The sequence below is a fragment of the Rhizopus delemar genome, genomic scaffold (assembly GCF_000149305.1).
Source record: "Rhizopus delemar RA 99-880 supercont3.14 genomic scaffold, whole genome shotgun sequence".
Lineage (NCBI taxonomy): Eukaryota > Fungi > Mucoromycota > Mucoromycetes > Mucorales > Rhizopodaceae > Rhizopus > Rhizopus delemar.
In genome coordinates, this window is record NW_027137840.1 from 1,213,345 (window position 1) to 1,235,407 (window position 22,063).

General features: G+C 35.8%; 4 protein-coding genes across 4 annotated transcripts; all 4 read right to left on the reverse strand.

Annotated features, from left to right (window-relative positions):
* Positions 1 to 3,765: 3,765 nt before the first annotated feature.
* Positions 3,766 to 4,051, reverse strand: RO3G_14796 (uncharacterized protein; the record flags this gene model as incomplete). The annotated part of the gene is made up of 2 exons (XM_067669380.1): positions 3,766 to 3,808; positions 3,984 to 4,051. The coding sequence occupies 2 exons, from the start codon at positions 4,049 to 4,051 to the stop codon at positions 3,766 to 3,768; spliced, it is 111 nt and encodes a 36-aa protein (XP_067525481.1).
* Positions 4,052 to 4,924: 873 nt separating this feature from the next.
* On the reverse strand, positions 4,925 to 5,515 carry RO3G_14797 (uncharacterized protein; the record flags this gene model as incomplete). Its single annotated transcript, XM_067669381.1, has 4 exons — positions 4,925 to 4,948; positions 4,990 to 5,014; positions 5,194 to 5,272; positions 5,458 to 5,515. The coding sequence occupies 4 exons, from the start codon at positions 5,513 to 5,515 to the stop codon at positions 4,925 to 4,927; spliced, it is 186 nt and encodes a 61-aa protein (XP_067525482.1).
* Positions 5,516 to 9,528: 4,013 nt separating this feature from the next.
* Positions 9,529 to 11,928, reverse strand: RO3G_14798 (uncharacterized protein; the record flags this gene model as incomplete). Its single annotated transcript, XM_067669382.1, has 6 exons — positions 9,529 to 10,264; positions 10,313 to 10,431; positions 10,485 to 11,228; positions 11,277 to 11,650; positions 11,700 to 11,774; positions 11,820 to 11,928. The coding sequence occupies 6 exons, from the start codon at positions 11,926 to 11,928 to the stop codon at positions 9,529 to 9,531; spliced, it is 2,157 nt and encodes a 718-aa protein (XP_067525483.1).
* Positions 11,929 to 12,521: 593 nt separating this feature from the next.
* On the reverse strand, positions 12,522 to 12,898 carry RO3G_14799 (uncharacterized protein; the record flags this gene model as incomplete). The annotated part of the gene is made up of 2 exons (XM_067669383.1): positions 12,522 to 12,715; positions 12,805 to 12,898. The coding sequence occupies 2 exons, from the start codon at positions 12,896 to 12,898 to the stop codon at positions 12,522 to 12,524; spliced, it is 288 nt and encodes a 95-aa protein (XP_067525484.1).
* Between the last annotated feature and the right edge of the window lie 9,165 nt (positions 12,899 to 22,063).

Sequence of the window (22,063 nt, forward strand, 5' to 3'; positions counted from 1 at the left end):
GTCACATCTTTAAGTTCCGATATGTTTCCCTTTTACTTTTTGTTATGGACGCTAAGGGGGAAATAATAGCAGTAATTTGCCATTTTGATTCCATAACTGCCGTTTTTTCTCGCTAAAAAACTGGCAGGTATGAAATGGTATCGTGGAATTAGAGGCACAGTTACTTAAGAAAAGGTAATTTTTCTTTTCGTTCTGTTTCTTTCGTCTTGTAATGAGTTGTTTTGTCAAGCCAGAGAGGAGAGAGAGAGAAAGAACCGGACAGGAACTAAGAAGCTTGGATAGACAGCTAAAAGAGGACAAGAGAGGGTGGCGTGAAGGGCTTGAAGGTGTGAACTGCAAATAGGACTTACGATAGTTGATAAGTAAGAACGAGACAAAGATAAGTAAGATAGGAATAGACGGACAGTCTAATAGAGAGAATAATACTTGATAATTGACTGATGTTGTATTAATAAAAATAAGTGGGTATTTATACTATTATATGGAATGTGTAACACGATTCTTATTAAATTGAAGGACTTGTTTATAATTAAAAGAATGTGCCCAAAGGGCCGATAATGTCATGACACGTCTTTCCATTTTCCAAGAGAAGATAGTAGCAGTAGACTGGATTGAATCAGTAATCGTCCGAATGTGAAGTTGCCATGCTGTCCATTTGAGTCAAGTAGGTTTGAAATTTTTGAAAAATTGCACTTTTTTTTAATAATAAGGTTGACAGCGATAACCAGGATCGATTAGGTTAACATCTTGTTGGGAGGTAGACGTATTGTGAAATCAGAGCTTTTAAGATTTCTATAGTGTTAGACAGGGCTGATGTGAAAGGTTTTTGATGTAAGATCAAACGGTTATGTAGGATACGGTTCCAAAAGAGCAATGATTTGACTATGAGTAGCTTGCATTAAGTGACCACCAAGTTTTATTAAGTAGATCAAGCTGCTTTGAGTAAATTAGGCTAAAAAAAAAAGGATTACAATGAAGTGTATATTCATCAGGAACCTTCCTGTTCTTGTGAAAATAAAAAAAAATGCTTACTTGTAGGGAATATTTATTTATATGTAAAGAAAGGCGAAAAGATAAGAGTCTTCAAGTAAAGCAATCATAGATTGTTATAAAATGTCGAGGTATTTTTTTTTCTTGCTTTCTCCTGCGGCAAGAATGCGGCTATGGTGTAAAGAAAATAATAGACATATCAATAATAGTAACTGCAAGAGCAATAAACAAGGGCAGGACAAACTAGACGGTGCCTTTTGCTTTAATATGATGCAGGTTCTTCAGGTGAATTATACCTGCTCTGTATATATTTTTTTTTCAGTGCTCAAAAAAAGAAATATAATTCAAGACTATACGTAACACTGTAATAATTTGCTTGGCTGCATTATGCTAAGGTTTAATTAAACAAATTTGCGTTGCAATTGATATAAGAGTTGCTTTTATATCAGTCAGATTTGGATTGATTCGCTTGTTATAGTGACCACCAGACCTTGTAAAGTAGATCAGACTATTTTGGTAAAGGTAGAATTAAAAAAGATAAAACGATAAAATAAAAAGGGGTTTTGCAATGAAGTATAATAGCTTCAAGGGACTTCTTGTTCTTGATGTTAAATAAAATAAGAGATAGTTTACATCTGCAAAAGAAAATTTATTTGATAAAAAGAAAAAGTAAAATAAGAAGTGAAGAAGTATTTTGTGATTATTATTAGGGGTTATTTATTTTTTTTTTGGGTTTTATGATTTTGTTTTGTTTTTGGTATTTTGAGTAGTTGTTATAACATAAGAGGCGGTTGTTGTATAGTATAAGGCGTTCGTTGCAAACTGTAAGGCGTTTGTTATGAACTGCAACAATTTAAATTCAGCCGTTTTGCTCTTACGTGTTACACTGCAAACCGCTTGTTATGTACTGCAACCATTTAAGCTCCTCCGTTTTGTTCTTGGATGTTACAATAATCTAATTTGAAGTGACAGCGAGCGACAAGGAGATTGAAAATTTACTGTGCTCCTACACGTCACAATTGTAATTCCGCAATGATAAGGCAAATTTTCTATTTTTTCCTCTTTCTTCCCTCTTTTTTTTTATGAACGTCAACGTCGACAACAGATATCGAACCCTCCAAGTCACGTTGAACGGCGTATATCTAGGCCATTTGACCATAGAAAATTGAAATCTTTGTAAACAAGCGTCTGCCAATCGCTAATATGACTTGAACTGGATAGGCTGTCTCGAATCAAGGACGCTCTGGATGAAGGGATGGTGCTTATGCCACTTGGCCACAGAGAATTGAAATCTTTGTAAACAGATAACGTTCGATCGATAATATGATTCACGAAGAAGGTTGCTGCAAATAATTTAGGACCTTCGACATAGAATTTTAATCCAAGTTACAGTTATGGGTCCGCAGGTATTAGAATTTTTTGTATGAAAATCCTTTATATCTTGCTAAATTTTACCTGCTGGAATTTCGAAAAAAGATTTAAACACAAAAGAAAAAAGAAATCTAATAATTTTTTTGTAGAGTAAATATTCATGAAGCCATTCACGTTTGAAAAAAGAGTCTTTTTTTTTTACAGATGGTCTTTTTTATGGAAAGCCTGTTCCCTTCTATCGTTGAAAGACCGGTATCTTCTTTTTTTTATCTTTGAGGCCAAATGCGAAAATCAAAAGCAATTTGCGAATATTTTGTTGAAAGAATACGTATTAGGAAGGCAGTCTGTGGCTTTTAGCTTAGATCATTAGAAATGTACAACAAAAAGGAAAAAAATAGTCGTGTTTGGGGAAAAAAAAAGACTTGGTAAAAAAAAAGTTTAAGTAAAAAAAAAAAGACAATATGAAAAAAGGAGTTTAGCAATAGAAAGTTCATTATCCAAATGTAAGCAGTAATATAACAACAAATATACTTTATAGAAATGCAAATGCCTTTATATTGTAACAAAAGAATACATGTACATTCTAAAAGAATAAAAAAGCAAAGAAGCTCTGCCAACATTTTATTATCGTTTTATCATGTTGGAAAGAACAATGTTGCCCACGAGGCTCATGTTCGTCGCCCGAATGTGTCTCATTACGAATTCGTAATGTAAAGAAAAAGACATTAGGTTTAGTCATTACTATTTTTTTCTTATAAACTTACAAATGACCGGTGCTTGGTCTTTTCTTTTTATCTTCTTTAACTTCAGCATCTAGTGTATTCCATGAAACAAAACAGGGGAGCAAAAAAAAGGGTATTTACTGCCTTATTTTGTTTAGATACCAATTTAGATTTATTTTAATTAACAAACTACCTTTCATGTTACTTTAATTTAAAGGGAACCTTATATACTTTTATGTAAATGTATTAAACCAAGCGTAACTGACGAATAACAAGTTTAACATTTTGACAGCAGCTTTTCTGCTACAGGCTATTGGAGCTCTTCTGTAATTAAGTATTTTTAATACCAGAAAGTAAACAACTGGTTGCTTTATAATAACTAATGTTGGTCTTTTCCAATTTATGAAAATACGTTGTAGTTTATATGGCGTATTAAAAGTTCCTTATGTTCAACGGATCTACAGGCAAGTAACAACATCAATTATAAAGGATAACAATAGCTTTATTTGGTAAAATTAAAAATAAATTAAACCCAAAAGCCAAGAAAGAAAACAACAAAGAAAGAACAAAAAGCACGAGCGGCGCTTTCGCTTCGAAATGAAGCTTCTTCAGGTGACTTATACTTGCTCTTATATATCTTTTTCCACTTACTTAAAATTCTAGATTAATGTGAAACGGTAATCTAAAAAATCTTAAGAGAAAAATTTAAAGTTTGCCAAGAAGTGCTAAATTAAAAAAGAAAAGAGAGAAACTTCTTTTTAATTTATGCAGTGTAACAGGACATGTAACTTAGCCGAAATGGGGCTGAGATGTAGGACCTGACTCGGCGATGTAACCCGAGATAATGATGTTACAAAAAAGAAATTTGTATAACAGTAACTCGGGGATGGTTGCACTTACACAAGGATCGAGACCATGATTGTGGTAGCGATATGTGTTACAGTGACTGATTCAGCGGTAATGATCATGGTTGTGATTGTGGTTGTGGTTATACCCCAGATTCTTGTGGTTGCATGCTTATCCCAAGTAAGGAGGTTATACCCTAAAATCCTTGGGTTGTCTGCTTAATTTCATAATTTGGGTAGAAACACTAACCGCACCCCATTCATAGCTAAAGGATGTAAAACCGCATTGCACGGTAGAACTAAGGTTGAGTACCACTATGAGTTTCGAACCCTCCTCTCTTAACTAAAACAACCGTAACCTTGCCACTAAGTCAAACAAAAGTCTAACTTAATATTGAACTTTAGAGTATTCAGTACAACGTATAAGGTTGTTTTGGCCAAAACAAATAATTGTTCGAATTCTTTTGGTCACTGCAAATAATTGCTCGAATTGGTTTGTTAAAGCATGTCGCTAGATTGAACATTTCGTGGTTAAGAGATTGTTATGGTTTTGGGCAAAAAAATTAACTCCCGATGTATTGGTCATTTTCGAATGTCGAAGAAAGCTTCAAGTGCGAAAAAAATAAAGAAATTTAACATGTTTTTATTTCATTTGTAGGGTAGATATCCATAAAGTTATCCACGTTTTAAAAAAGCGTCTTTGCTTTTTCAAATGATCTTTTTTTGGTAAGCCTGTTCCCCTCTATTGTTGAAAGACGGACATTTTCTTTTCTTTATTTCTGAGAGTAAAATGCGGAAATCAAAAGCAATTTGCGATTATTTTGCTTAGGAGTATACATATTAGGAAGGTGATTTATGATTTTTAGCGTAGGTTATTATAAACGTGCTATTGAACGTAACAAAATAGTCATGTTTATGAAAAAAAATTGAACTGGTAAAGAAAAAGACTTGGTTAAAAAAAAGACTTCGTAAAAAAAAAGTCTAGCTATAGAAAGTTCATTGTTCAATGAAAACAGTAATCTAGCAACAAATATACTTTATAGAAATGCAAATGTCTTTACATTATAATAAAAGAATACATGTGTGCTTTAAAAAGAATAAAATAATAAAGAAGCTCTGCTAACATTTTGTTACAAGGCAGTTATAATTAACAAATACATACAAATACTTTTTGTTTTTCAAGTAAATAGACCACTTTATTATTTTTTATGACAAATAATATAAAAGAATATATATCTTTAAGCTTATACTCGTTCATTACTTACTTTATGTTTGCACATGGGTTTAATTTACCATTAGCCATTAGAGATGTGGGGCAATGACAACTTTCTTTACCAAAAAGAACTTTTCAGCAACAAGCAACAGAATAAATTTGATATTATTATAGTTTCATCATGTTGAAAAGAACAACTTTGCCCATGAGGTTCATGTTCGTCATCCGAATGTGTCCCATTAGGAATTCCTAATGTAAGAAAAAAAAAAGAAACCGACATTAGACTTCGTTATTATTTTTGTTGTTATAAACTTACATTTGACCAGCGCTTGAGCTTTCCTTTTTACTTTTTGTGCCTTTGGTGCTTGGTTCATTATATAAAACAAAACTAGAAAGCAAGAAAAAAAGTTATTTTATTGTCTTACTTTGTTTATGCACCGATTTCTTCTGTTTTAATTAACAAAACACCTTTCATGTTACATTAATTTGTAGGGAACTTTATAAACTTTTACGTGAATGCATCAAAACCAGCGTAAGTGACGGATAGTAAGCTTAATATCTTGATAGCAGCTTTTCTGGTAAAGGCTAGTGGAGCTATTCTGAAATTAATTTTTTTAATCTCAGAAAATAAAAAACTGAGCAAGAATTTAAATATCTCCATGTAAATACGTTCGTTCTCTGCAAAACGCATACCAATGAAAAGCTAATTTTTTTCTTCATCTTTTGATGCAAATTTCATAAATGTTGATGGTATGGTCGTGGAGATAAATGCAATTTTGTGAATTTCTCTATGGACCGATGATTTTACTACAAAATAGATAATCAATGTTCGGCGATGTCTTGTAGGCGTATATAACAGGCGAAGCTACATTTAAAGTGTTCTAAGCAATAAAGTTATGGGTTTCGAAGCCAGCATGAATGATTAAGAATAAATCCAACACTTGATCACTGCTTTTCCACTGAGAACTAGCAGAGTTGCTCTGTTGTGAAAGCAATTTAAACTCAGAAAGTAGAAATCTGAGCAAAACTTTAAATATCTTTGCGAAATTTTTTTTCTTTTTTGCAAAAAGCATACTGCCAATAAGCTAATTTTTTTCTCTATCGTTTGGTGTAAGCTTTATGCATTTCACATGCATAGACGTAGAGATAAATGCAATTTTGTGAATTTCTCTATGGACCGATGATTTTACTAAAAAATAAATAATCAATATCCGGTAATGTCTTGTTGATTCATATAAGGGGCTAAGCTACATTTAAAGCTTTTCAGAGCTTAAATTTATGAGCTTGACAAAGATGCCGTTGAAAAAAAATGTTTCCTTTGCATTAAATTTAAGGATTAATTGCAGTTTCACCTTTTTTCTCATAAAAAGGAAGACAGGCAGGATGCGGTCTAGGCGGTATTTTATTGGGAGTGGGACATGGAAATTCCAAGTATTCTATGTTGTTATATACCCAAATACATCACTATGCTTTAGCTTAGGTAGCTTTAATAGTATCAATTAGCTACATAGCCAGAATTTATGTTAGTTTAGAAGATAGGGATCTGTATTCCTTACTATAAAAAGATTGAAGGTGCAATGATCAAGCCCCTGAAGCAGAGCACAATGTAATGTCCTTTAGTAAATTCATTTTACATTGAGGATTTCCTGATAAGATTTAGAAAACGACAATTTTTTGTATGAAGGGTTTTGTTTGGCCTTCTTGGCTAGGGATAGATGTGTACTTGTCTAAGTATATGCATATTTGTGCATTATAAACTGCATAAGGCTACGTGAACTTAAAAGCTAAGAGAAAATAATTGCTATAGTACTAAATACTGTATGTATAAGCTTACTGAAAGCACTCGAGTTTGCATATATTGAATTGTTAGAACCTGATCAGTAGTTCAATTAAAGGCTTAAAAAATATTATCCAAAGATTAGGTAATATAGGGAGTATAAAGTATACATGTTAGTTATTATCTTCATGCCATACCATGGAACAATGATGGGTACATGCCTTTACCACCAAAAAATGTCGTACGTAAAGGAACATGAACAGAACATTGATCCTAAGAGATGAATATTTTTATCAAAGATCGATTTTAAGGTTATGACGAGTAATCTGGACTGATTATAAAGTTAAGGCGATAAGAGTTAGCTATGACTGAAGCATTTTAGGCATAAATAAAAAACAGTATAGGCTGATTTTAAGAGTAAGCTGCTGTTGTCAAAATTAGTTATAGACTAGGAAGACCTATCATCATCTAAACTTATTTGTAAACCTACAATCCAAAGCAATAGCACTGTGTCTTCATGATATGCCAAAAGACAGTAGAAATGAGCAAGATGAATTGGTATAAAAACAAGTTGGGCTCGGTGTTAAATCCTATCTACTCAAACTTAACATATTGGAGTGGTTACAAATTTCTACCTACTGTGGAAATTTACTACTCACAGTTGCTTACCTTTAGTGTCATTGTCTACAGGAAGTGATAATTTTTATATAGGAGAAAATAGAGCACGTTTTTAATGTAAAAGTAGCTGTCCATTTTTTAATCCGTAAATGACATAAAAAGGTTAAGTAAAAAGTAATAGCAGCCATATAAGATATTAGCCATTCTTTATTTCAGAACTCTTTATGTTGCGAAAGTACCCCAATTTGTAAATAAAAAAGTGGCATCTGTTTGTATTCCTTGCGAGCAGCAATATCAAAAGTATAGAATCGGCAACAAAAGGATGATGATGAGTAAATGATTAAGTTAAAGCTTGTCAATGATCTAATAAATGCATCCGAAGTTGAACAACAGAAATAATAGCCAGTCAACTGTCTTTCGTCTACTTACTTTTGGGGTTGACAGTTGCTTAGACTATCTAGGATGATAAATGCTGATCCTATCATTCTAAATTTTGGAGTACGTAGCTTTGTCAGTCCTAGTTTAATCTTTTGTGCACTGTTCTGCATTCTAATATACAGTAAAAGTTTTAGTATTGACTTGTAGCATAGTATAATCTTTTGCAGCAACAGAGTCAAAAGTATGTTTACTATTTTACAGATATGACTTTGAAAAAAGCTATCTAGTATATCGTTTAAGTTTACTGAAATGCACACGATGATGATGCGAAATATCATTTAGCCTCGGTTGTCAAATAGTGCGGCCTCTATTCTGAATTGGTTATTTATCGATATAGATTTAGGCATATCAATTAAGAAGAGCATGAAAAGTTGAACTAACAAAAGCGGCCAAGGACTTTGAAGCTGTATTTGCGTACATATGTAACGAACAATGATCACAGTCTTGGTCAAGTACTTTATGTGGTCTTTCATGTTCCTTTTTGCTAATTTAATTGCAAGCCTATAGTCACCAGTCGTAATTCATGCTGGCCAAAGCCAAATTTTTAAATTCGCATCCTCATCCCTCCCTCCATTCTCAGAGATAATACATGAAATCTTTACTGCAATGGGATATACTACCTCAAAGATATGATACTTGGGGCTCAAGCCAGCAGTTTGCATTGGGCTTTTGGTTGGAGTAAAAAATGCCCCTACCACAAAAAGGTTGCTCATATTCTTTCATCTACTGTTGTAGGCGTTGTATAGAAACCATCGTGGTTACAATAGCTTCTCTCAAACTAGAAGCGTGTTACAATGTTAACAATTAGATGGTTATAACTTACGTAGCGCGACATAGCGCAGCTCACTATACTTTTGATACAACTGGTCGCTTTACAATAGTTCATGTTTGCCTTTTCCAATTCATGAAAACATATTATAGTTAATGTGACGTATTAGAAGGTGCTTATGTCCAACGGATCTACAGGCAAATGACAACATAAACTATAAAGGACAACAACAACGCTCTTCGTTTAAAGCATGATGTCTGCTACACAGTGGCTACCAAGATGTTTCGTTGGATCAAAAAAATGGCTATAAGTGAGAGAGACAATGAAAGATTTAAAAGAAGGAATAATACATATTGATGGGTGTTTATTGTTATTTATTGCATATTGAAAATAAAAGAAGAAAAAGCATAAAAAGACATAATATACATAAAAAAATTAAATTTCATAAAACAGTAGCCCTTTTTTTACAGTCCATATTCTGTCCTTTGCAATTTTTGGGATAAACTCAAAGTTTTCATAGATATATTTGAGCATAGCTAGGCGAAATCTGATGAAGTCTGATTTTAAATGTGGGTTGTTAATGCATAGTATAATGTAGCATGCCCGAGCTTGTAACAATTTCCATGAACTTGATGCATGTTGAAAAGCAACAGACTCAGGATTTTCTAATATTTGACCATATCCAGGAAGGAGTAGGTCCTCTATTTGTCTTCTTACGTGAGGGGTTTTTGCTAAGGTATAATGATCATTCTATCAAAGATTTAGCTAAAAAACTACTCAAATGTTTAAGATGATACCTTTAAAATGTCCTTTAGATACTCTTTATCACAAAAAAAGTTGGAGCCATATGCCATAAGTGTTTGATATGATCGTTTATCCTTGCAATACTTGTTCCATTTTGAAAATTTGCATAGGACTTCATGCAGGATCAAGTTGACAAAAGGCTCTACCGAAGTATCGCTTAGACCATAATGACTTAGAAAAAGCACAGCACGATCCCAGTAGTAATTCTCCTTGCTAGATAAATTTATATGCGGAGCATACAAACCAAGGTCAAACTTCAAATCTACAGCTTCTGTCAATGCAAAGAGGGTTGGCATGCGGTAATGCCATTCAGGCAATTCAATTCCATCAGCAAGCTCAGGTGTCATTTTGTTGATGATGTCCTTATGCAAGACACCATCTAAACTCTGCCTTAAGCTCACCGTACATGACCAGCGGGAACCATCCTCAGATAACCGAAAGAGATCAGGTGTGAACAAAGCCATGGACTTGCGGCACCGTTTCGCTTTCAATTGATCTGCGAATGGCTTCCACCAGCTACGATCAGATGGTCGGTGTACCAATGAAGACAGCATAAAGGCAATGAGTGCTACACCTGTAAGTTGCCGTGCTGTATACCGAGAATTTTTCTGACTATGGATGTTTTTTGCTAAAGCAACTAAAGAGTCCAGACGCTTTTCAACAAAGGATGAAAGAGCATGAGACTTGTACCAATTGACATGTGCTTGAAGATGGTTTCTAAAGAAATAGCGTTAAATATTTATATGTACGATGTCAATTACATACTTGGCCAAATCCATAGTATGATTATATAGTGCATCCCAATGATTCGCTGTGAAGCGCACTTCCAATCGCACTCCATATGACTTATACTTCATCAATGACAAACAGTGCTTCATCCTGGCCTAAATATTAAAGTAAGCTACAGCCCGGTTTACATAATAAAATAATTACTTACTACATGCTTAATAAATCCTGGGGATACCTTGAATACGTCGTCAGCATCAAAATCTTTGCCATGTCTCTCTCCATATGTACTACGGCTGTAAAAAGGCTGTTTTGCATGGGAGTACGCGGAGACCCGAATAAAACCGGACTTGCGATTCCCGTACTTGAACCCACCAATACCTGAATGACCACAAAAAGGATCATGACGGTACATGCTCTTATGAAAGCTTTCGTCTTCAAAAAGCAATTCCAGTATAGACTGAAAATCTTTTCTTTCTCCAGTCGACCATAATCCTGTAAGACCAAGTTGAGGGCTTGCAAAGTTGATGCCTAAGTCCAGATAGAGGTTGCTAAGATCCATTTTGTCCCATATGAAGCCTTGTGAAGATAAGGCATGCACAAAATTCTCGTCCGCAACAAACCTGGATTTCATACCCATACCCCACGTTACAAAGAAGAAGTCGCCAAATATAGCACTTAGACTTGAGTTACGTGAAAGGATACCCCTCATAGCAGATATCAACTGCGACACCTCTTCCATACTTAAGCTAATGCCCTTCCCCAACCCAAAATCAGCAGCTGATTGGTAGTCTAAAGGTACTGGTACAACTGACGTATCAAAGATAATATCCAAAGCAGGGAGAAGGACCATATTGACGAACCTTTCATGATAAAGAACAGGTATAAAGTATGATGGGCGTGCACTTTCTGTCTGAACCATTTCACGATAAATTCCAGGGAAGAAAATGGCAACCTAGCAACTTTCTTTAAGATTCGTTTTTTCAAAAAAAAAAAAAAGTACCTGAAGCCTTTCGCTATGTAAAAATTGAACATTGGAGATTTTGTGCACACCAACTTTAACATCGTTCGTATATCTTTCATGAGACCAGGCTACTCCAGTATCAGTCGTGTAGCTACTACTGTATGGTGGTCTGATATCCAATGTACATGAGTGCTTTAAAGGCAGGTCGCTACTAACGTATGCAAAGGAGTCAATGTCTGTGGATATACGGATATCACCAGGAACAGGTTCGCAGCTGTTGTTAACAAATACCGGAGATAATTGGTCACTGCTGTTGTCGTAAACGCATCCAAGTATATGCTGAAGTATATCATCGGATACCTGTCGATTCATACCGGATGAAAGATGCATAAATTCCTCAATTCCCATGGATGCTATGAATCATTGATTAGGCATATAATTATATGACGTTCATCACTGTACCACCAGCATTGAAAAAACGTTGACGATCCAATACAGACAAAGCATTCATGGGGCGCACTATATGTTCAACTTCGTCTAAAAAAATATCAGATGATTATTTATGTCAAATAATGAAGTTACCTTCACGTAAACGTGTACGAGTACCAATCGCAACAATTGGCTCTACCAATTCACTAGAATTATTGCCAGAGGCAATTTCAACATAAGGTTCGAGATATAAATCAGACATAGTGTGAGTAATAGAAAAAAAGAATAAAGGAGAAAAATATAAAAGCAAAAAAAAAAAGAAAAAAGAATTAGTCTGGCATATTTATAGAAATATGAAGTGTACGGCGAAAACGTAATGATAACATAATTGCTGATAAAAATCACGCAATTTCATAATCAATAGCCGTGATTGGTGGGATATGACACACTTTTTGCGCTTTTTTTGCTTCTAAATAGCTATTGGCTGTTGCATTTATAATTTAAGGTATGATACCAAAAAGAAAAACCTCAAACATAGCAACTAAAACAAATTATGACACACTATACAGTGTCTTTCACTTTGACAAAGCTTCACTATATGAATTATTCATGCTATTTACTTTCTTTAGCATATACTTCAAAAAAAAAAGAAGATTATCTGACAGTCAAGCTCCAAGTGACAGTGAAATAAAAAATTTATTGTGTGTTTTACACGTCACAATTGTAATTCCGCAATATAAAAGAGCAATTTTCCATTTTCTCCTCTTTCTTTCCTCTTTTTTTTTTTTTTTTTTCTGAAAGTCAACGTCGATATCAGGTATCGAACCCTCATAGTCTGATTGAAAGGCGTATATCTCAACCACCTGACCATGGAAAACTGAAATCTTTGTAAGCAAGCGTCTGCTGATCGCTAATATGACTCGAAGCGGATAGGCTGTCTTGAACCCAAGATGTTCTTGATGATGGGTTAGCGCTTGTACCTCTAGCAACTACTGTATGGGTTGAGCGTTCTCTGGACACGGGTTCAAATCCTGCCTTCCCCTCTCCGACTTTTCTCATTTGATAGTAAATAGAAGAATGTTTATATGGACTGACTAGTACAGGTTAGACCCTAGGATCCTGTGGGTTACCTGCTTACTTTTGGGAATAACCAGAGTGAACGGAGTGATGCCGGACACACTAGGCGCACCCCATTTGATATGTAAACGAGACAAAAAGACATTTTCACACATAGTGATCTATGTTTATACTTATGCTTATACTTGTACTTATAAGGTTAGGCTTAGGCTTATGCTTATTTATGCTTATTTATGCTTATTGTCGTATACCAACATACTTTAAAGATGATTCATATTCAACTTGTAAGAAATGATAGTAGTGAATGGCTTACAAAGATTGATTATAGTCCTTTTTTCACTATTATTCGGGTGATAAACTAAATTCACACCTTTAACACGTTTACAAGTTGGTTTTAATATAGCATAAACATAAAATAAATGAAACAATGAGACATAAATGAAAAAAATAGAGATGTACTCAAGAAATAATTTTAAATATTCTACTTTGCATAAGCAGGAACAGATATTCATATTAAAATTTATTTATGCTAGATCTACAACTATAGCTAATTAAGTTGAAAAGAATACAAATAGCAGCAAATATAATAATATTAAAAAAAAAAGGATAACTTTTTAAGTCTGGTTGAATTTTATAGTGGTTTTTTGGTTCTTACGAGATAAAACAAATTAAGTGGGAGATTGCTAACAACTAATGACTTGATATAAGTCGCATAAGCAACAGATACTATTTGCAAAAGATACGTGTTATTTTAAAAGGGGTTGAGTTGATTTCAATTTATTTCCAATGGATTTTCAATTTGTTTATAATGAAATTTGAACAAAATGGGTGATATTGTTAAGAAAGTAAATATTTTGTTTAAATAAAGATAAACAAATATAAGATTACAGTTGATGATTGATATGATGATAATATTATAAGCGATTACGATAAAAAAGTAAAAGAAAAGAAAATAATGAAATAGTTGACTAAAAACAACAGATTTATATATAAAGTAAATATAAAAAAAGAACAAAAAATGAAGCAGATACTGCACTTTGCGGCCATGACTGTGGTTGTGGTTATAGTTGCGGTAGTGGATATGGCTGCAGTTATGGCAGTTACAGTGGTTGTGGTTGTGGTTGTGGTTGTGGTTAAACCCCAAAATCCTGTGGTTGCCCGCTTAATTTCAGAGTTGTGGTTGGAGCACTTTTCATGACTGTATCTATAGTTAGCGTCACGGCTATGGCTAAAAACCAAAATCTAGCGTTGCCTGCTTACTTTGGGAGTGATCGGAGTGATTTCAGACACTAGAGGCACCCCATTTGATACATAAATGAGGCAAAGGCATTTTTACACCTAGTGGCCTATGTTTATGGCTATGGCTATGCTTATGGCTAAATTTTGGCTTATGCCTAAAGTTAAGCCTGATCGATGCTTACTTGTCTGGTTAAACCCCAAAATCCTGTGGTTGCCCGCTTAATTTCAGAGTTGTGGTTGGAGCACTTTTCATGACTGTATCTATAGTTAGCGTCACGGCTATGGCTAAAAACCAAAATCTAGCGTTGCCTGCTTACTTTGGGAGTGATCGGAGTGATTTCAGACACTAGAGGCACCCCATTTGATACATAAATGAGGCAAAGGCATTTTTACACCTAGTGGCCTATGTTTATGGCTATGGCTATGCTTATGGCTAAATTTTGGCTTATGCCTAAAGTTAAGCCTGATCGATGCTTACTTGTCTGGTTAAACCCCAAAATCCTGTGGTTGCCCGCTTAATTTCAGAGTTGTGGTTGGAGCACTTTTCATGACTGTATCTATAGTTAGCGTCACGGCTATGGCTAAAAACCAAAATCTAGCGTTGCCTGCTTACTTTGGGAGTGATCGGAGTGATTTCAGACACTAGAGGCACCCCATTTGATACATAAATGAGGCAAAGGCATTTTTACACCTAGTGGCCTATGTTTATGGCTATGGCTATGCTTATGGCTAAATTTTGGCTTATGCCTAAAGTTAAGCCTGATCGATGCTTACTTGTCTGGTTAAACCCCAAAATCCTGTGGTTGCCCGCTTAATTTCAGAGTTGTGGTTGGAGCACTTTTCATGACTGTATCTATAGTTAGCGTCACGGCTATGGCTAAAAACCAAAATCTAGCGTTGCCTGCTTACTTTGGGAGTGATCGGAGTGATTTCAGACACTAGAGGCACCCCATTTGATACATAAATGAGGCAAAGGCATTTTTACACCTAGTGGCCTATGTTTATGGCTATGGCTATGCTTATGGCTAAATTTTGGCTTATGCCTAAAGTTAAGCCTGATCGATGCTTACTTGTCTGGTTAAACCCCAAAATCCTGTGGTTGCCCGCTTAATTTCAGAGTTGTGGTTGGAGCACTTTTCATGACTGTATCTATAGTTAGCGTCACGGCTATGGCTAAAAACCAAAATCTAGCGTTGCCTGCTTACTTTGGGAGTGATCGGAGTGATTTCAGACACTAGAGGCACCCCATTTGATACATAAATGAGGCAAAGGCATTTTTACACCTAGTGGCCTATGTTTATGGCTATGGCTATGCTTATGGCTAAATTTTGGCTTATGCCTAAAGTTAAGCCTGATCGATGCTTACTTGTCTGGTTAAACCCCAAAATCCTGTGGTTGCCCGCTTAATTTCAGAGTTGTGGTTGGAGCACTTTTCATGACTGTATCTATAGTTAGCGTCACGGCTATGGCTAAAAACCAAAATCTAGCGTTGCCTGCTTACTTTGGGAGTGATCGGAGTGATTTCAGACACTAGAGGCACCCCATTTGATACATAAATGAGGCAAAGGCATTTTTACACCTAGTGGCCTATGTTTATGGCTATGGCTATGCTTATGGCTAAATTTTGGCTTATGCCTAAAGTTAAGCCTGATCGATGCTTACTTGTCTGGTTAAACCCCAAAATCCTGTGGTTGCCCGCTTAATTTCAGAGTTGTGGTTGGAGCACTTTTCATGACTGTATCTATAGTTAGCGTCACGGCTATGGCTAAAAACCAAAATCTAGCGTTGCCTGCTTACTTTGGGAGTGATCGGAGTGATTTCAGACACTAGAGGCACCCCATTTGATACATAAATGAGGCAAAGGCATTTTTACACCTAGTGGCCTATGTTTATGGCTATGGCTATGCTTATGGCTAAATTTTGGCTTATGCCTAAAGTTAAGCCTGATCGATGCTTACTTGTCTGGTTAAACCCCAAAATCCTGTGGTTGCCCGCTTAATTTCAGAGTTGTGGTTGGAGCACTTTTCATGACTGTATCTATAGTTAGCGTCACGGCTATGGCTAAAAACCAAAATCTAGCGTTGCCTGCTTACTTTGGGAGTGATCGGAGTGATTTCAGACACTAGAGGCACCCCATTTGATACATAAATGAGGCAAAGGCATTTTTACACCTAGTGGCCTATGTTTATGGCTATGGCTATGCTTATGGCTAAATTTTGGCTTATGCCTAAAGTTAAGCCTGATCGATGCTTACTTGTCTGGTTAAACCCCAAAATCCTGTGGTTGCCCGCTTAATTTCAGAGTTGTGGTTGGAGCACTTTTCATGACTGTATCTATAGTTAGCGTCACGGCTATGGCTAAAAACCAAAATCTAGCGTTGCCTGCTTACTTTGGGAGTGATCGGAGTGATTTCAGACACTAGAGGCACCCCATTTGATACATAAATGAGGCAAAGGCATTTTTACACCTAGTGGCCTATGTTTATGGCTATGGCTATGCTTATGGCTAAATTTTGGCTTATGCCTAAAGTTAAGCCTGATCGATGCTTACTTGTCTGGTTAAACCCCAAAATCCTGTGGTTGCCCGCTTAATTTCAGAGTTGTGGTTGGAGCACTTTTCATGACTGTATCTATAGTTAGCGTCACGGCTATGGCTAAAAACCAAAATCTAGCGTTGCCTGCTTACTTTGGGAGTGATCGGAGTGATTTCAGACACTAGAGGCACCCCATTTGATACATAAATGAGGCAAAGGCATTTTTACACCTAGTGGCCTATGTTTATGGCTATGGCTATGCTTATGGCTAAATTTTGGCTTATGCCTAAAGTTAAGCCTGATCGATGCTTACTTGTCTGGTTAAACCCCAAAATCCTGTGGTTGCCCGCTTAATTTCAGAGTTGTGGTTGGAGCACTTTTCATGACTGTATCTATAGTTAGCGTCACGGCTATGGCTAAAAACCAAAATCTAGCGTTGCCTGCTTACTTTGGGAGTGATCGGAGTGATTTCAGACACTAGAGGCACCCCATTTGATACATAAATGAGGCAAAGGCATTTTTACACCTAGTGGCCTATGTTTATGGCTATGGCTATGCTTATGGCTAAATTTTGGCTTATGCCTAAAGTTAAGCCTGATCGATGCTTACTTGTCTGGTTAAACCCCAAAATCCTGTGGTTGCCCGCTTAATTTCAGAGTTGTGGTTGGAGCACTTTTCATGACTGTATCTATAGTTAGCGTCACGGCTATGGCTAAAAACCAAAATCTAGCGTTGCCTGCTTACTTTGGGAGTGATCGGAGTGATTTCAGACACTAGAGGCACCCCATTTGATACATAAATGAGGCAAAGGCATTTTTACACCTAGTGGCCTATGTTTATGGCTATGGCTATGCTTATGGCTAAATTTTGGCTTATGCCTAAAGTTAAGCCTGATCGATGCTTACTTGTCTGGTTAAACCCCAAAATCCTGTGGTTGCCCGCTTAATTTCAGAGTTGTGGTTGGAGCACTTTTCATGACTGTATCTATAGTTAGCGTCACGGCTATGGCTAAAAACCAAAATCTAGCGTTGCCTGCTTACTTTGGGAGTGATCGGAGTGATTTCAGACACTAGAGGCACCCCATTTGATACATAAATGAGGCAAAGGCATTTTTACACCTAGTGGCCTATGTTTATGGCTATGGCTATGCTTATGGCTAAATTTTGGCTTATGCCTAAAGTTAAGCCTGATCGATGCTTACTTGTCTGGTTAAACCCCAAAATCCTGTGGTTGCCCGCTTAATTTCAGAGTTGTGGTTGGAGCACTTTTCATGACTGTATCTATAGTTAGCGTCACGGCTATGGCTAAAAACCAAAATCTAGCGTTGCCTGCTTACTTTGGGAGTGATCGGAGTGATTTCAGACACTAGAGGCACCCCATTTGATACATAAATGAGGCAAAGGCATTTTTACACCTAGTGGCCTATGTTTATGGCTATGGCTATGCTTATGGCTAAATTTTGGCTTATGCCTAAAGTTAAGCCTGATCGATGCTTACTTGTCTGGTTAAACCCCAAAATCCTGTGGTTGCCCGCTTAATTTCAGAGTTGTGGTTGGAGCACTTTTCATGACTGTATCTATAGTTAGCGTCACGGCTATGGCTAAAAACCAAAATCTAGCGTTGCCTGCTTACTTTGGGAGTGATCGGAGTGATTTCAGACACTAGAGGCACCCCATTTGATACATAAATGAGGCAAAGGCATTTTTACACCTAGTGGCCTATGTTTATGGCTATGGCTATGCTTATGGCTAAATTTTGGCTTATGCCTAAAGTTAAGCCTGATCGATGCTTACTTGTCTGGTTAAACCCCAAAATCCTGTGGTTGCCCGCTTAATTTCAGAGTTGTGGTTGGAGCACTTTTCATGACTGTATCTATAGTTAGCGTCACGGCTATGGCTAAAAACCAAAATCTAGCGTTGCCTGCTTACTTTGGGAGTGATCGGAGTGATTTCAGACACTAGAGGCACCCCATTTGATACATAAATGAGGCAAAGGCATTTTTACACCTAGTGGCCTATGTTTATGGCTATGGCTATGCTTATGGCTAAATTTTGGCTTATGCCTAAAGTTAAGCCTGATCGATGCTTACTTGTCTGGTTAAACCCCAAAATCCTGTGGTTGCCCGCTTAATTTCAGAGTTGTGGTTGGAGCACTTTTCATGACTGTATCTATAGTTAGCGTCACGGCTATGGCTAAAAACCAAAATCTAGCGTTGCCTGCTTACTTTGGGAGTGATCGGAGTGATTTCAGACACTAGAGGCACCCCATTTGATACATAAATGAGGCAAAGGCATTTTTACACCTAGTGGCCTATGTTTATGGCTATGGCTATGCTTATGGCTAAATTTTGGCTTATGCCTAAAGTTAAGCCTGATCGATGCTTACTTGTCTGGTTAAACCCCAAAATCCTGTGGTTGCCCGCTTAATTTCAGAGTTGTGGTTGGAGCACTTTTCATGACTGTATCTATAGTTAGCGTCACGGCTATGGCTAAAAACCAAAATCTAGCGTTGCCTGCTTACTTTGGGAGTGATCGGAGTGATTTCAGACACTAGAGGCACCCCATTTGATACATAAATGAGGCAAAGGCATTTTTACACCTAGTGGCCTATGTTTATGGCTATGGCTATGCTTATGGCTAAATTTTGGCTTATGCCTAAAGTTAAGCCTGATCGATGCTTACTTGTCTGGTTGACATTGTAGATGTGGTTGTGGTTTTATCATGAGTGCTTGTTACTGCGCGCAAATCTTCATATTTTTTTGCAGTTTGTGTTCAGAAATATCTTTTCAGGTGTATATGCCTAAGGGGTTATGTGGTACAATTTGTTTCATTTGTCTAGCGGACTTTTTTTCTAAGCTTCTGTTTTACGATTTAGTGAATGGTTTGATTAGAGGAGCAGGAATAGGTGTAGGACGTTCCTACTATAAGAAGTGGCAGTATTCAGGTAATTGTTTAACGAATGGATTGTACGGCTGGAGATGATTACGCCGTTCGTTACCTCATAAAGTCTTATTGGGAATCAGCCTTGTACCGAATTGCTTCATGTTTTGGTACAACCTTTAAATGTTTGCTATTTTGTTAAATTTGTATTTTGATGCTATTGACGCCGTAAAAAGAAAGTAATTTAGTAATTTGATCTGTATGATTGTAAGGCGCATACTCATGCTTTGAAATTTGTTTCTTCCGCTACAGATGGTCATTTTTGGGAGAGTCTATCACTTTATTGTTCAAGGATTGATATCTTATTCTTAAAGGCAAAGGTTGTAGTTTCTGACGTGTTTTAAGTATTAAAAGCGGATAATGAGGAATCAAAGTGACTGAACAATAGCTCTAATGCCGAATACGTTTATTAAAGAATGATTTCACGGCTATTTAGATCATTTTGGGCAGGCCCGCAGATTCCATGACAAAACATAATTGCTACTAATATGATCTGACATTTATAAAAAATATCTATAAACTGTTCTCGATAACGATCTGCTGAGATGAAAGTTACAATTGTCTGTACAGGACTATGATAATTGTTAGTATCTATTCTTATTCAAACTCATTTGTAAATATTTAGTTTGTAAGCAATACAGCTGTATTCTATTGACGTGTGTGTTAGTCTGTAAAATTAAAAGACTATAAAATTCAACAAAACTACGAAATATTTGCTCTTATTTAATACCATTGTATCTAGTATTTACATCCTATTCAAGAAGATTTGATAAGTTCTTTTCAATGCGCTTTAGTTACCTGTAGCTATTGACATAATGTAAATAAATTTTAATATAATGTACTCCTGGTTATGCAGGTCGACTATTTATAATCATTTCTAAGGTTGATCTACTATTCATCTATGTGTTATAGCATCAGAGGCTACATTAATCCGGTCTGTACTGCGTAAAAGGAGTAAAATTATCTATGACCGGGTGACAGAGAAAAGACTGTAATGAATCCTTGGAAAAGAATTCGCTATTCTAGTTTCTTATAACTTGAAGATGATTCATGATTAAAGTATGCTGGGATATGACAGCATTTTAAAGTATCACAAACCAAAAGGCTTTTTGCGATTGCTTTATTCAAAAAATGAATGATAGGACAATAACATGTGGGTTTTGGCTTAGATCATCTGACGCACGCAAGGGAACGTAACAAAATAGTTTGAAAAATGGAACCAAAAAAATTGGAAGTAATAAAAGAATGGCTATCAAGGTTACTTATTCAAATGAAATTATTGGCTTAAGAAAGATTCTTTATAAATATATTCATGCTTTTACATTATAATTAATGGATGTATGTTTGTTCTAAAAAAAAAAAGAGAAAAAAAAAAAGAAGCTTAGCCGACCTCTTGTTACTAGGCAGTTATAAATAAAAGATACAAGCACTCCGTTTTAATTTTCGAGTAAATAGGTTATTTTATTACTCTTTACGGGGAGTAATAAAAAGCAACAAGATATTTACAGGCCTCGATTAGTTTATTGCTTACTTTCTGCTCGAACATGGATGTAATTCGCTACCAGCCATTAGATATGTTATCAATGTCATCATTCTTTACATTAATTTATATACGACTTCATAAGTGCTTGCATGTATGAATGGAAGCCAACATGAATGATTAAGAATAAATCCAAGACCTTGATAACTGCTTCTCTACTGGGAACGAGCAATGTTGCTCTGTTGTTAAAGTAATTTAAACTCAGAAAGTAGAAATATGAGCAAAACTTTAAATATCTTTGCGAAATTTTTTTTCTTTTTTGCAAAAAGCATACTGCCAAAAAGCTAATTTTTTTCTCTATCGTTTGGTGTAAGCTTTATGCATTTCGGATGCATAGATGTAGAGATAAATGCAATTTCGTGAATTTCTCTATGGACCGATGATTTTACTAAAAAATAAGTAAACAATGTTCGGCGATGTCTTGTGGGCGTATATAACAGGAGAAACTATATCTAAAGTGTTCTAAGCAATAAAGTTATGGGTTTGGAAGCTAGCATGAATGATTAAGAATAAATCCAACACCTTGATAACTGCTTTTCCACTGAGAACTAGCAATGTTGCTCTGTTGTTAAAGCAATTTAAACTCAGAAAGTAGAAATCTGAGCAAAACTTTAAATATCTTTGCGAAATTTTTTTTCTTTTTTGCAAAAAGCATACTGCCAAAACGCTAATTTTTTTCTCTATCGTTTGGTGTAAGCTTTATGCATTTCACATGCATAGACGTAGAGATAAATGCAGTTTTGTGAATTTCTCTATGGACCGATGATTTTACTAAAAAATAAGTAAACAATGTTCGGCGATGTCTTGTGGGCGTATATAACAGGAGAAACTATATCTAAAGTGTTCTAAGCAATAAAGTTATGGGTTTGGAAGCTAGCATGAATGATTAAGAATAAATCCAACACCTTGATAACTGCTTTTCCACTGAGAACTGGCAATGTTGCTCTGTTGTGAAAGCAATTTAAACTCAGAAAGTAGAAATCTGAGCAAAACTTTAAATATCTTTGCGAAATTTTTTTTCTTTTTTGCAAAAAGCATACTGCCAATAAGCTAATTTTTTTCTCTATCG